At 35.7% G+C, this 13,164-nt stretch overlaps 1 protein-coding gene and 1 pseudogene across 1 annotated transcript in view; both read right to left on the bottom strand.

Moving 5' to 3' along the window:
- The window catches only part of C18HXorf58 (chromosome 18 CXorf58 homolog), a 49,202-nt gene that overhangs the window by 14,986 nt on the left and 21,052 nt on the right, over positions 1 to 13,164 (bottom strand). Inside the window, exons 9-10 of the mRNA XM_074324084.2 lie at positions 10,490 to 10,595; positions 10,306 to 10,384 (exon numbers count right to left, since the gene is read on the bottom strand). Of these exons, the coding sequence (XP_074180185.2) occupies positions 10,506 to 10,595 (90 nt within the window). The 3' untranslated portion in view covers positions 10,306 to 10,384; positions 10,490 to 10,505. The remainder of the gene's footprint in view (positions 1 to 10,305; positions 10,385 to 10,489; positions 10,596 to 13,164) is intronic.
- Positions 11,084 to 11,238, bottom strand: LOC141569817 (U4 spliceosomal RNA; annotated as a pseudogene).

The following is a 13,164-nucleotide window of genomic DNA, read 5'->3' as shown; positions in this document are numbered from 1 at the left end:
CAGCCTTTAAGATGGCCCCTAATGATCCCCACTTTCTGGTATTCACACCCTTGTATAACTCCCTCCCTTTGAGTGTAGGCTACACCTAATCATATGTTTCTAATGAATAGGATACAGCAAAACTGCTGTCACTTCTTCGATTAGGTTGCAAAGAGTCTGTGGCTTTTGCCTTGAGCACTCTCTCACTCTCTTGCTCTCTTGCTCTGAGGAAAGCTAGCTGCCATATTGTGAGCTGCTCTAGGGAGAGGCCCACAGGTCAAGGAACTGAGGGAGGCTTCCAGACAACAGTCTGTAGGGAACTGAATTTTTCCAACAACCACATGAGCGAGTTTGGGAGCAGAACCTCCCCCAGTTGAGCCTTCCACTCAGCCCTGGCTACTAACTTGATTGCAACCTAATTAAAGGCCTTAAGGCAGAGGCATTCAGCTAAGATACACCCAGACTCCTGACCCACAGAATCTATGAGATAGTAAATATTTGATGCTGTAGCCTGCTTAATTTTGGGCTAATTTGTTATACAGTAATAGATAATACAATGGTAATTCTCCCCAAATTGATAAATTCCACACAATCACAACCAGAATCCCAGAAAGACTTTTGCAGAAATTGTCAAGCTGACTCTAAAATTTATATGGTAAAGCAAAGGTACTAGAATAGTCAAAACATAGTTTTGCAAAAGAAAAACAAAGCTGGAAGACTCACAGTGCCTGATTTCAAGATGTGATAGCTAGAATAATCAAGATAGTGTGGTACTGGCAAAATAGACCCACAGATCCATGGAATAGAAAATGAAGAGTCCAGAAGTAAACCCACACATATATGGTCAATCGATTTTTGTCAAAGGTGCAAAGGCAATTTTTAGAAAAATAATCTCTTCAACAAATGTTGCTGGAACCTCTGAACAGTCATATGCAAAACAAACAAACAAACAAACAAACAAAGAACCTCATTGTATACTTCACATCATGTACACAAATAAACTAAGCATAGATCACAGACCTAGATGTAAAACCTAAAACAATAAAACTTTCAGAAGAAAACACAGAAGGAAATCTTTGTGACCTGGGTTAGACAAAAATTTCTTGTCTATGACAATAAAAGAACAATACACAAAAAATTGATAAGTTGGATTTCACCAAAATTCTGCTCTTTGAGAAACATTGTTAAGAAAAGGAAACTGGCCTGGTGGCTCAGGTGGTTGGAGTGCCGTGCTCCTAGCGCCGAGGTCGCTGGTTCAATTCCCACATGGGCCAGTGAGCTGTGTCCTCTACGGCTAAGCTTGTGAACAATGGCTCTCCCTGGAGCTCGGCTGCTGTGAGCAGCTGGAGGTCGGCGTGAGCTACCGTGTGTTGCCATGAGTGGCCAGTGGCCAGCGTGAGCGGCTGGCAGCCTGAGTGACTGGCAGCCAGCGTGAGTGGCCGGCAGCCGGCGAGAGCTGCCTTGAGCCACTTTGAGCCCAACAGACGACCGGTGACCAACTGCCTCAGCCGGGGGGGAGCACAAGGCTCATAATACCAGCATGGCCAAGGAGCTGTGTCCTACACAGCTACACAGCTAGACTGAGAAACAACGGCTTGAACTGGAGTGGGGGATAGCTGGAAGAAAGGGGGGAAAAAAAAGAAAAACCTAGCCAACCCAGCATTCACCCACATGAAAGAAAAAAAAAGGAAAGGAAAAAGAGTCAGTTGTCCTTCCATCACCATATATACTGACTCTGGGTGGTGAACATACAATGCAATATACAGATGATGTATAATATTATATAATAGAAATGTGCATTTGAAACCTACATAATTTTACTAACCAATGTCACCTCAATAAATAAAAATTTTTTAAAAAAGGAAAAAGACTAACCACAGTCTGAAAAAAAACATTTTCAAAATATGTATCTGATAAAAGAATTGTAAGCAGAATACACGAAATTCAATTAATAAGAACACAAAATTCAATTAATAAGAACACAAACACCCAACTGAAAAATGGGCAAAATTTTTGAACGGCCACTTCCGTAAAGAAGATACATGGATGACAAAAAGCACAAGAAAAGGTGCTGGACACCATTAGTTGTTAGGGAAATGCAAATTAAAACCATAGTGAAACACCACTCCCCTCCCCTTAGAATGGCTAAGATGAAAAAGACTGATAATGTCAAATACAAAGCAAGAATGTGCGGTAACTAGAACTCTCGTGGGTTGTTGGTGGGAATGTGAAATGTTATGGTCATTTTGGAAAACAGTTTGGCAGTTTCTTATAAAGTTAAACATACATAGGCTGAATAATGGCCTCCTAAATATGCTCACATCCTAATCCCGGGCATTTGTGAAAGTTATTTTATATGGTGAAAGGAACAAGTTGCAGATGTAATTAAGTTAAGGATATTGGAATGAGATTATCCTAGATTATCTGGGTGGGCCTGATGTAATCACAACGGTCCTCATAGGAGGGACACGAGGAATCAGGGTAAGAGAAGGAGGTGATGTGATGATGGAAGCAGAGGTTGGAGTGATGAACTTTGAAGATGGAAAAAGGGCCCTCCATCCATCTTCCTGTATCCCACCTGAAGAAGGAATACAAGTGGCCACTAGAAACTGAAAAAACAAGAGGAAAAGGATTCTCTCTGCAGAGCCTCCAGAAGGAATCAGCCCTACTGACACCTTGATTTGAGCCACTTATGACTCCTTTTGGACTTCTGACCTCCAGAACTGCAAAAGAATAAATTTGTGTTGTTTTAAGTCACTACATTTGTGGTAAATTGTTGCAGCAGCAATGGGAAATTAATACAACTTGTCAGACCACTCAGCAATCCCACTTCTAGATATTTACCCAGGAGAAATGAAAACATTTGTTTAGACAAAATCCTGCATGCAAATGTGTATGGTAGCTTTATTCATAATTGTCAAAAATTGGATACAAACCAGATATCCTTCACATAGTGAGTGGATAAACAAACGGGTACATCAACAAAATGGAATAATATTCAGCATTAAAAAGAATGAACTACTGATACACACAACAACATGGAATAATCTCAATGCCTTATGGTAAGTGAAAGAAGCTAGGCCCAAAAATCTACACACTGTGTGACTCCATTTATATGACATTCTGGAAAAAGACAAAACTATAAAGACAGAACAGAGATCAGTGGTTTCCAGAGGTAGGGGGTAAAGGTTGTACACAAATATCCATACAGCATTGTTCTTAATAGCCAAAAAGTAAAAACTATCCCGATGTTCAACTGATAGATAATAAAATGTGGTCCATCCATACAATGGAAGGTACAAAAACAAACAAAATCCTCAGTAGAAGAATGAGAAAGTTACTGGGGAAGTAAGACAAGGAAGGCAAGGCAGCCAATACAGGGCGATGTAAGTCCATTAACACTTTGGGTGACCGGAACTGACTCGTGCTGGGGAAATTCTGAGAACCAGTATAAAACACACACACATACCTTAGTTACTCCACAAATGACAGAAGGAGCTGGGCTATTTGTACACCAATTTCTTTCAGGCATTGATGGAGTCAGAGCCACTCCTGAGGGGCATACATTCCCTGGCACTTCTGGCCTGCTGTGTAAAAACCAGTGGCAGCGGGCTCCACAGCAGAATGCCCTAAACAAAGGTCAGTCCGCTTACCAAACACAAAAATGAAATCAACAGTTTTACTTGTTGGTCCCAATATTTATTCTTTTTCCAGATTTTGCATTTGTCTCTTAATCCACTCTTCTTTTTGTGGTTGTCTCTCTGTACTGACAATTTACAAAATCATATTTTCCCAGATTTAAATTTAAAAGGTTGTCTACCATTAGCACATTTCAGTGGTCTTCTTAATAATGCCATTAAATATGAATACAGAATTTTATGCCTAAGAAAATAAAGGTGGCCAGGGGCTGGTAAGTTGGAAGTTAGGCTCCATGCACAGAAGTGGTGAAGGCCAGGGGATATGGGCAGCAGAAACTACCTTCCAGAAAAAGATTTGTATTTTAGAAGGGAAATATGAATATCACAATTTAAGTTATTCCAAAATTACTCAAACTACAGGAATATATTCCTGGGAATGACACTGTAAATTTTTTGTCAAAAATAATATTTTTTGATGCTGTGCCTTCAGAAATAATCTGTGAAGGCAAAAAGTAACTGGCGATGCAGAGTCTTTGAATAGAGCATTTCTGTTGACTTTAGATTAATGCAAACCTGAATATCATCATTTGATCCTATTTTCCTTAGCATGTTAAAAGAATGAATGAACTTATTTGTGTTACGTGAGAAAGTACTTTGAATGAGAAAGTAATGGATTGCACGCTGAGAATAACCTATGGATTAATATTTAAAGTTTCTCAAGAGATGATGTCATAAAAAAAAAAAAAAACTCCTTGGAACAGATAGTATAATGGTATTAGTCATAGATTTCCAGAAATGCTGATCTAACAACTTTTAACACTGGAGGCTTTTTATTTATAGAAACTTGTAATAATTATTGATCCAAAATAAGCTCAGATTGTGTTTGATTCTTTCTTACTATTCTATGATGGAATGGTATAATTTAGGGTATTTATTTTTTTAGTCTGGTCCATAACCACCATTATCTTGATTATTTCATCACTTTTAGAAGTTTCTCGTATCTCTGCAAATGTTGGAGAATTTTGGAGATATAATTTGACAGGTTAATTTTAATGCCAAAGATTGCCATAATTTAATATTACCAGGGAGAAATGAATATTCACTTTTCCAAAAATACAGAAGGAAATGACTTACTTTTAGAGGACATTAAAAAATGACACACATGAATATTTTAAACTTAATGTCATTTCTATGAGTCATAGCTGAATAAAATACTGTAAATTTATATAGTGTTGAAAATTTTTGGTTTGGGGGCAATTTTCATTCTTTCACATCTTCCTGGTCCACAAATCTGAGCATCTTACACTACTTCCAAGCAAAGAATTAATAATAGTGGTGAAGAAAGTTCTCATTACTAAAACTTCATTAATTTTATAAATATATATAACATAAAATATTCACTAGTACACTATAAGAATAAGCCACAAAACTATTTTAAATTAAACCACACTTTCAATAATTTAGCCAAGTACTGTACGTAACAGGAAGCCTTAATGTTCGATTTTAAGCAAATCAACATTTCTTCCCGTTGCCAATATTAGTCTAGAAATAATTAGCATTAGTTAAGGAAACTATATTATTGGTTCATCATAGGAAAAAGTTATAGAGAGCCTCAAGTTATAGAATCGTATTATTCTGTGCCTTTAAAACTTAAGGTTCTGATTATTTAGAAATATGTAATGAAATTTCCTCCTGTTCTTTTAAAAATCCTTTATTGCTGAATTCCTACAAACTGTTCCTATGAAATTTGCAATCATTGTCCGTGGTGCTTGGTAAATGTACTATTATTAAAACCAGCCTTGAAAAACAGACAGAGGTTTCTATATAAGTGGGTTATACAGTTAATTTCTTCACGAAGACATTGCTATACTACTTCTATGTCATTATCAGGAGTCCGTTTGTCAGTTAATGTGTATTTCACACATAAGGCATAGGTAGCACTTTTGGAGATGCCTTCTGAGTTGGCGACCAAGCTAATGTTATAGAGTGAACTATAACAGTTTGTCCCTCAAGAAAATTCTGTCAGTTGCCTGAAATAATGAAAGTCTTCAAAAATTACTTTGTAATTTTATAGCATTCCATTCTGGCACACAATAAATGTTCAACATATATTTGCTGAGTTCATGTTTTTGTTGTTTCATTGTTGTTAATAATAAAGAATGAGTCCCTAGATCTGATCCACCCACCAATTTATAGGAAATACAGAGGGCAGAAGAACATGTTAAGCTACCCCAGAGGAATTCAGTCAGCAAAATCCAGATCATGGGAGATGCCACAGATAAACAATCCAGTTTTGTCAACAAATTGTAAAAGGACAAAAAAGAGGCAGACAGGGAACCTACAGATTAAAAAGAGGTAAAAGCCATATAAAAATAATGGGTGAAATTAAACCATAGTGTTTATGGATGCATGCTTAGGTGATGAAACTATAAAGTACTGAAATGATTACTATAAAAGTCAGAAGTACTCTTAGGAGACGGGGAGCAGATGGAGAGCTTCTGGGATGGTCAGCCATGGTTCTTTTCTTACATGGATGGTAGTTACAGAGGTGGCTTGCCTTACAATAATTCATTAAATTCTATATTTGTTTTATATAGTTTTTCTACAGATGTGTTATACTTAATAAAAAAGTTTAAGAAATAAACAAGAAATACATATATTTTCAAGTTACCAACATGACATCACAACACAGTTACAATAGGTACAAATAACATCAAGATAATAGATTATAGTAAAATGTAATAAAATTAGGAAGTGATGAGTTTTGAGTAACTGTGCTTTTAATATAATAGTTTACTTAGTTTATACAATTTAATTTCTAATGTTAATTGTATTTAACAACTGGCTCACAAAATTCCTGGAAATTTAACCAGTTTGAACAAGTTAAGGATGAGCTACTCCAGCACACCCCTGCCTGTATCCCAACAATTCTGATTTTTTTTTTTTTTTTTTTTTAGTATCTCGGCAAGTCTCTTGTTTTTGTTTTTTTTTTAAATTTATTTTTTAAATTTATTGGGCTGATAATTGTTAGTAAAATTACATAGATTTCAGGTGTACAATTCTGTATTACATCATCTATAAATTCCATTGTGTGTTCACCACCCAGAGTCAGTTCTCCTTCCATCACCATATATTTGGATCAAATATATGGTGAATTCTGATTTTTTGTATTTAAAAAAAAAATTGTTTCAAAAATCAAATGCATACTTGTATGCAGTTTTGAAAGTCAAACAGTTCTACAATAATTGTTATAAAATCCCCTAGACTCTACTCTTTCCCCCATTTTCTGACCCTTAGAGGCAACCATTTCAATTATTTTAATGGATTCTGTTTTTACATGGCTGTCTTCTTATAAAGATACTGGTCCTGTGACTATATATATATATATTAAATTATAGTTGACATTCAATATTATTTAGCTCCAGCTTCAGGTGTACAGTGCAGTGATCAGGCATCTACATCATCCCTGAGGTGGTCTCCCTAATAAGACAAGTGTCCATCGGATACCCTACAAAATCTTTACAACATTATTGATTATATTCCCAAGCTGTCTTTCATCCTATAATTTAATATATATATATATATATATATATATATATATATATATATATATATATATATAGTCATGGGATGTGGAAGACACATAGGGAATAGAGTCAATAGAATTGTAACAGCTATATACGGTGTCAGAGGGGTAGTAGATTGGGGGAGGGAGATTCACTTTGTGAGGGGTGTAAATGTCTAAGTATTACATTGTTTTGTACACCTGAAACTAATTAAAAAATTGCAAAAAAAAAAAAAGATACCGGTCCTACTGGGTTAGGGGCCCACCCTACTCTAGTATGAGCTCATCTTTACTAATTGCAACTGCAACAGCTCTATTTCCAAATAAGGTCACATTCTGAGGTACTGGGGGTTAGGACTTCAACTTATCTTTTCTGGGGGAGAGGACAGGACACAATTTAACCCATAACAGTGGGGAAGGGATTTGGTGTTACAATTGCTTTTTAAACAGATTTTCAGCCAATTCTTTCTCCTTCATCCCTCACTTCCAAAGGTAAGCTGTTTGCTGTTGCCAATTCCTGAGTCTTCTGGAGGCCCCACAGTGTAAATTGGTTTGCTTCTTAACTTTCCTCAAAGCCAGTTTAAGATACAGTTTTCTCAGATCTGCTATGTCAATTACCACTCAAATTTTCCAACTGACAAAGTTCTGCCATTGTTTTCTCTGATCTGTCTTTATCATTGAAGGCTTCTGCCTTAAAAAACTCTTTATTGTTATTTTAGTGCGGTTTGAGGGAGGAGCAGAGACTTAGATATCTAAGCCAGCATTTTTAGCCAGAAGTTCTTCTACGTGTATCTTCATTCTCTCCTTATCAAGTGGTACCTTCTTTCTTAATTCTCTTGCATCTCAAACCACAACAAAACTCTTAAGGGTAAGAATTTCTCTAATTCCTATATATATGAATAGTGGTGTGATAGGGACGGGATAGGGTAGAGAATCAGATTTGGCTGATTCAGAGCCCATACTCTGATACTGCTTTGCTCCATGAAGTGAATAAGCAAACATGAATCTAATGCTCACCACTCAAAAAGTGAATGGCTGGAAAGCATTCTGACAATGCATATGAACAGCTCTAAAAATGTTTAAAATCTCTGATGCAGCTAAGTAGTACCACTCTCAAGATTTTATTGTAAGGATAATAATTCAACAGAATGAAGTGACAATGTGAACTTTCACTTGTGAGAAAATGGTAGACTAAATATTCTGAAAAACCATCCCACGGCAAAAACCATAGAAACCCTAGCCAAAATACACAAAAAAGAAAAAACAAAAAACAAAAAACTCTCCAAACTCATCCGATTTTTTAAAAGGTAGAGTTGAGCTTGTAAGAAGGAAAATCCTCAGGAGTGAAAAATAAAGCGGGAGCTACACACTAGCAATGAAAAGTGACTGATGACCCTGAGCTCATCCGTCACTTCCAGGACCTTAAAGTCTCGGGTTTGAATGACCTCATGATCTCATGTGAGTGGGAGACATGATCTTGGGCTCCGGGAAGGCCGGGGATTCGAACTGAGACCACTGCGTAAAGACAGACTCTCAAAGGACAGGAAGGTGAAACAAAATGGAGATAGGAGAAAGAGAATGTGGGAGAGTCAATATTCTTCAGTATAAATGAAAAGCGCAAAATACAATGAGAAAATCTTAAAAGCTGCCAGAGAGAATAATTGAGCAAAGTAAACAGCAATAGTCTCAGAGATATAGAAGAAAACCTGATGGTTGCTAGAAGGGAAGGGGGTGGGGATGAGGAAGAAGGGGAAGGGATTAGACAGCGTAAACTGGTAACTACAATATTTCCACGGGGATATGAAAGACAGTTTGGGGAATACAATCAATAATGTTGTAAAGATTTTGTAGGGTGTCAGATAGGCACATGTCTTATTAGGGAGACCACTTCATGGAGGGTGTAGATGCTTGAAGCTGAAGCTGAATAATATTGTATGTCAACTATAATTTAATATATATATATATATATATATATATATATATATATATATATATATATATATATATGGTCACGGGATATGAAGTACAGCATAGGGAACAGAGTCAGTGGAATTGTAATAGATATATACGATGTCAAAGGGACAATAGATTGGGGGAGGGGTTATCACTTTGTGAGGGGTGAAATGTCTAACCACCGTGTTTCCCCTAAAATAAGACCTGGTCAGACCACCAGCTCTAATGCGTCTTTTCAAGCAAATATTAATATTTTTGCTAATAACTGGGTCTTATTTTTGCTAATAACCAGGTCTTATTTTACTACATTATAAGACTGGGTCTTATATAACATAATATAATATAATACCGGATCTTATATAAGACCGGGTATAATATAATATAATATAATATAATATAATATAATATAATACCGGGTCTTATATTAATTTTCGCTCCAAAAGACGCATTAGAGCTGATTGTCTGGCTAGGTCTTCTGTTTGGGGGAAACATGGTATTGCATTGTTTTGTACACGGAAAACTAATAGTAATAATTTTAAAAAGCTGCCAGAGAGAAAAGAGAGATCATCCAAAAGGAACAACAATTAGACCGGCAGTAATAGTGGAACAGTAACTTCAGATTGTGGAGAGAAAACCACTGTGAATGTGGAATTTGATACTTACTTCACTTATGTATTTAAGAATAAGGGTGAAATGAGGAAAACCCCAAACTGAAGGAATTATCACCAAAAGAAGTGCATTAAAGGAGCTTCTAAGGGTGTACATCAGGATAAAGAAAAATGACCCCAGAAGGAAAGTCTGAGATTTATGAAACAACCATGATTTGCAGGTTAAAAACAAGATGGTACTAAAATATTGGATAACAATAACTTTTAAGACAAGAGGATGGTGATTAGCATTCTAATGCCCTTGGGTAGTTTTGGAGGGGTTAGAGCTATTTTGATTTAGACTTTAAGTACACATGCTAATATTTAAGAATAGAAATAGATTGTGTAACTTCCAAAACAATAGAGGGGGAGATGTGGAATCAAAAGAACAATCTGAAAGAAAACAGGAAAGGGGGAAAAACACATTAAAAAAAGCAGGAGAGATAGCACAAAACAAAATGGTAAAGATAATTCCATATATCAACAATTAAATCATAGTAAAGTGTAAGTGGTCTAAACTCACCAGTTAAAGGAAAGATAACCTCAAATTGGATCAAAACAAAACAAAACAATCCAGATATTTGCTGTATCCTAGAGAAAACCTAAAACACAAAGACATGGTATATTAGAATAATTAATGTTAGCTGCTATAACAAACAATCTCTAAGATCACTGGGGCTTAACGACAAAGTTTATTTCTTGCTCACATCACAATCCATCAGGTCAGGTTGCGGCTCCGGCAGTCGCTCCTTCAACCAGTGACAGAAATCTGGGATCCTTCAATCCTAGTTGTATCATCTTGGAGTTCCTTGCCTCAAGACATGTGAACAGGGGAGAGAACACATTGAAAACCATGCATGACCTTTCAGGGACCAAGCCTAGAAGTGGCATACATCACTTGTGTCCACATTCCTCTGCTGGTCCCAGCAGAACTGCAAAAAAAAGCTGGGAAATATAGTCTGTGTTCCCAGGGAGAATAAATGGAATTAGCACCGAGCCAGCTTCTGACACATAAAAAGGTTGCAAAAAGGGAAAAGTTGCAAAAGGATATGCCAGGCAGACACTAACCAGAAGAAAGCTAGAGTAGCTCTGCTCATATTGGACAAAATAGTCTTCAAGGCAGAATGCATTATTAGGAATAAAGATAGTAACTACATAAAGATAATAGATTCAATACACCAGGAAGAGACACTAATTCTGAAATTATATATGTACTTGATATTTTCAAATAACAAAAGACAGAATTATGAGAAACTGACAAGTCCACCATTATAGAATTTAACATATACCCTTCTCAGTAATTGATGTCACACAGACCAAAAATTAGTAGCACACAGGAAGGATAATACAATTAACAAGTTTCATCAAAAGGACATGTACAGGGAAAAGTTTTCAATTAGCAACAATTGTGCCTTGGATAAACCTCATGGCTATGATACTGCCACTGCACAAAGCTGAAAAAAGGACATGTATAGAATTTTGCATCCAACTACAGAGAATGCACATTTTTCCCCCCTCTGTATTGGATGCTTTCTTTCTTTTCTTTCTTAACAGTGCAAGAAACATTTATCTAAACTGACTATATACTTGGCTATAAAGCCAGTCTCAATTTTCCAGAATCAGTATCATACAAATCATGTTCTCTGATTATAGTGCAATTAAGTTAAAAATAAATAACACAAAGATAGCCAAAAGAAAGAAAACCATGTATAAAGATGTTCGTGCTAATGTTAATTACCTACAATAGTGAAAAATTAGAATCACTGAACTATCCAGTGATATGGGTATGGTTAAGTAAATTATGCCTCATCAACCCAATGGGCTATCATGTGGCCATTCAAAAGTATTTTTTAAATTAACTATGTTTAAGATACAGTATTAAGTGAAAAATGTAAATCTATGTGTTACTCATGATTATAACCATGTGAAAATATGTGTGCATTTAGACAGATTAGAAAGATATAAGCAAGTGAAAACAGTTGTTATAGTGATGAGATTATGTGTAATTCTACTTTTAAAAGGATTTTCTGTGATGTGGTTACATTGTTTAATGTAAGTTAAAAGAATCAATAGAAGACCTGATCTCTGGCAGCTGATGCTAGTTATATCTTAATATGAATTATCTTTTTATTATAACAATAGAATTTTAATTTAGTATACAACTGCCCACAATAAGAGTACATTTCCCAGCCTCCCTTGTAGCTAGGCATTATGATGGGACAGAGTCATAGCTAATGAAATATGAGAAATGGCTGCCCTTAAAAGTAGAGTCTGTCCTTCCTTTGTCCTTTTCCTTCATTTTGTTGCCTGAAATCTCGCTTAGGTTTGTTATTGCACATACTATGGGTGGACTAAATCTGATACACATTTGATTGAAATAGGGACTGCTTCTCAATTTAATGAATGAGAATATGTATGTTTTATATTCAACCAGCCTCGAGTACAAGCTCTGAAAACAAGGGGATTATTTTTGAGTATCAAATGAGGATATGTTAATATTGAAGAGTACACATTTATGTTAAATATGTTCTAGTGGGAATCATACACATTAACTCCAATCTTCTTTATCATTTAAGAGAATGTTTTAGCAAAGGATGAGATTAATTTATAGGCTGCTCTGCCTGAGTTAGATCAGTAATCAACCTCCACATTTTAAATGTTGAACAAAATCAAAAATTTAATTTTTAAAATTAAATAAATAATGCACTTTGTGTAATTATCACAGCTTCTGTTACGGTTTGATATAATCCAAGAACCGGGATCACAAAAAAATATCAATAATTTGTACTATATCAGGAATGAGAATTTATCAATTCAAAAGGAGATTGATAAATATTATTGAAAACAGTCTTTATACTTGAAATATATCCAGAGTACAACATTAAAGCAGATGCAACATTCTGTCCCAAGTACTTACAATGCTCAATAATGATTAGGTATGCTATGTCACGCTGACTGTAGCAACAAATTCATTATTATTTTTATTATAATTCAGAATAGGTCAATCACAAGCTGTTCTGTAAAAACAACATGCTACTAAAAAAAAGACACTGGAGGCTGACCCGACAGTAGCCTTTTATTCTGTGAATTCTAATATTTATGCTAAGCATGGCCTGTTCAGATATTTTTTTTTAATGAAGGAAAATCAAAATTGAAATAAAAGTTCTCGGGACTAATTTACTCATCATTTCTTGAACAAAACTGTATATGGCTAGTTCGAGGGCATCTAGTTGAAATAATTTATTCAGATTAAAATTCTGTCAGTAAAAAATATGGTACTACAAAAAGGGCCTAACAATCTGTGACGCATTTGGTGAAGAGAGCACACTGAGGCCTTGTTTATATTTTGCTTTCCTTTAGTGCTCATATTCATCATTTACAG

This window comes from Rhinolophus sinicus, chromosome 18, assembly GCF_057876585.1.
Source record: "Rhinolophus sinicus isolate RSI-liver-muscle chromosome 18, RSI-T2T, whole genome shotgun sequence".
In the NCBI taxonomy this organism is placed as follows: domain Eukaryota; kingdom Metazoa; phylum Chordata; class Mammalia; order Chiroptera; family Rhinolophidae; genus Rhinolophus; species Rhinolophus sinicus.
Note: the sequence above shows the minus strand (reverse complement) of the source record. Positions and strands in the feature narration are given on the sequence as shown.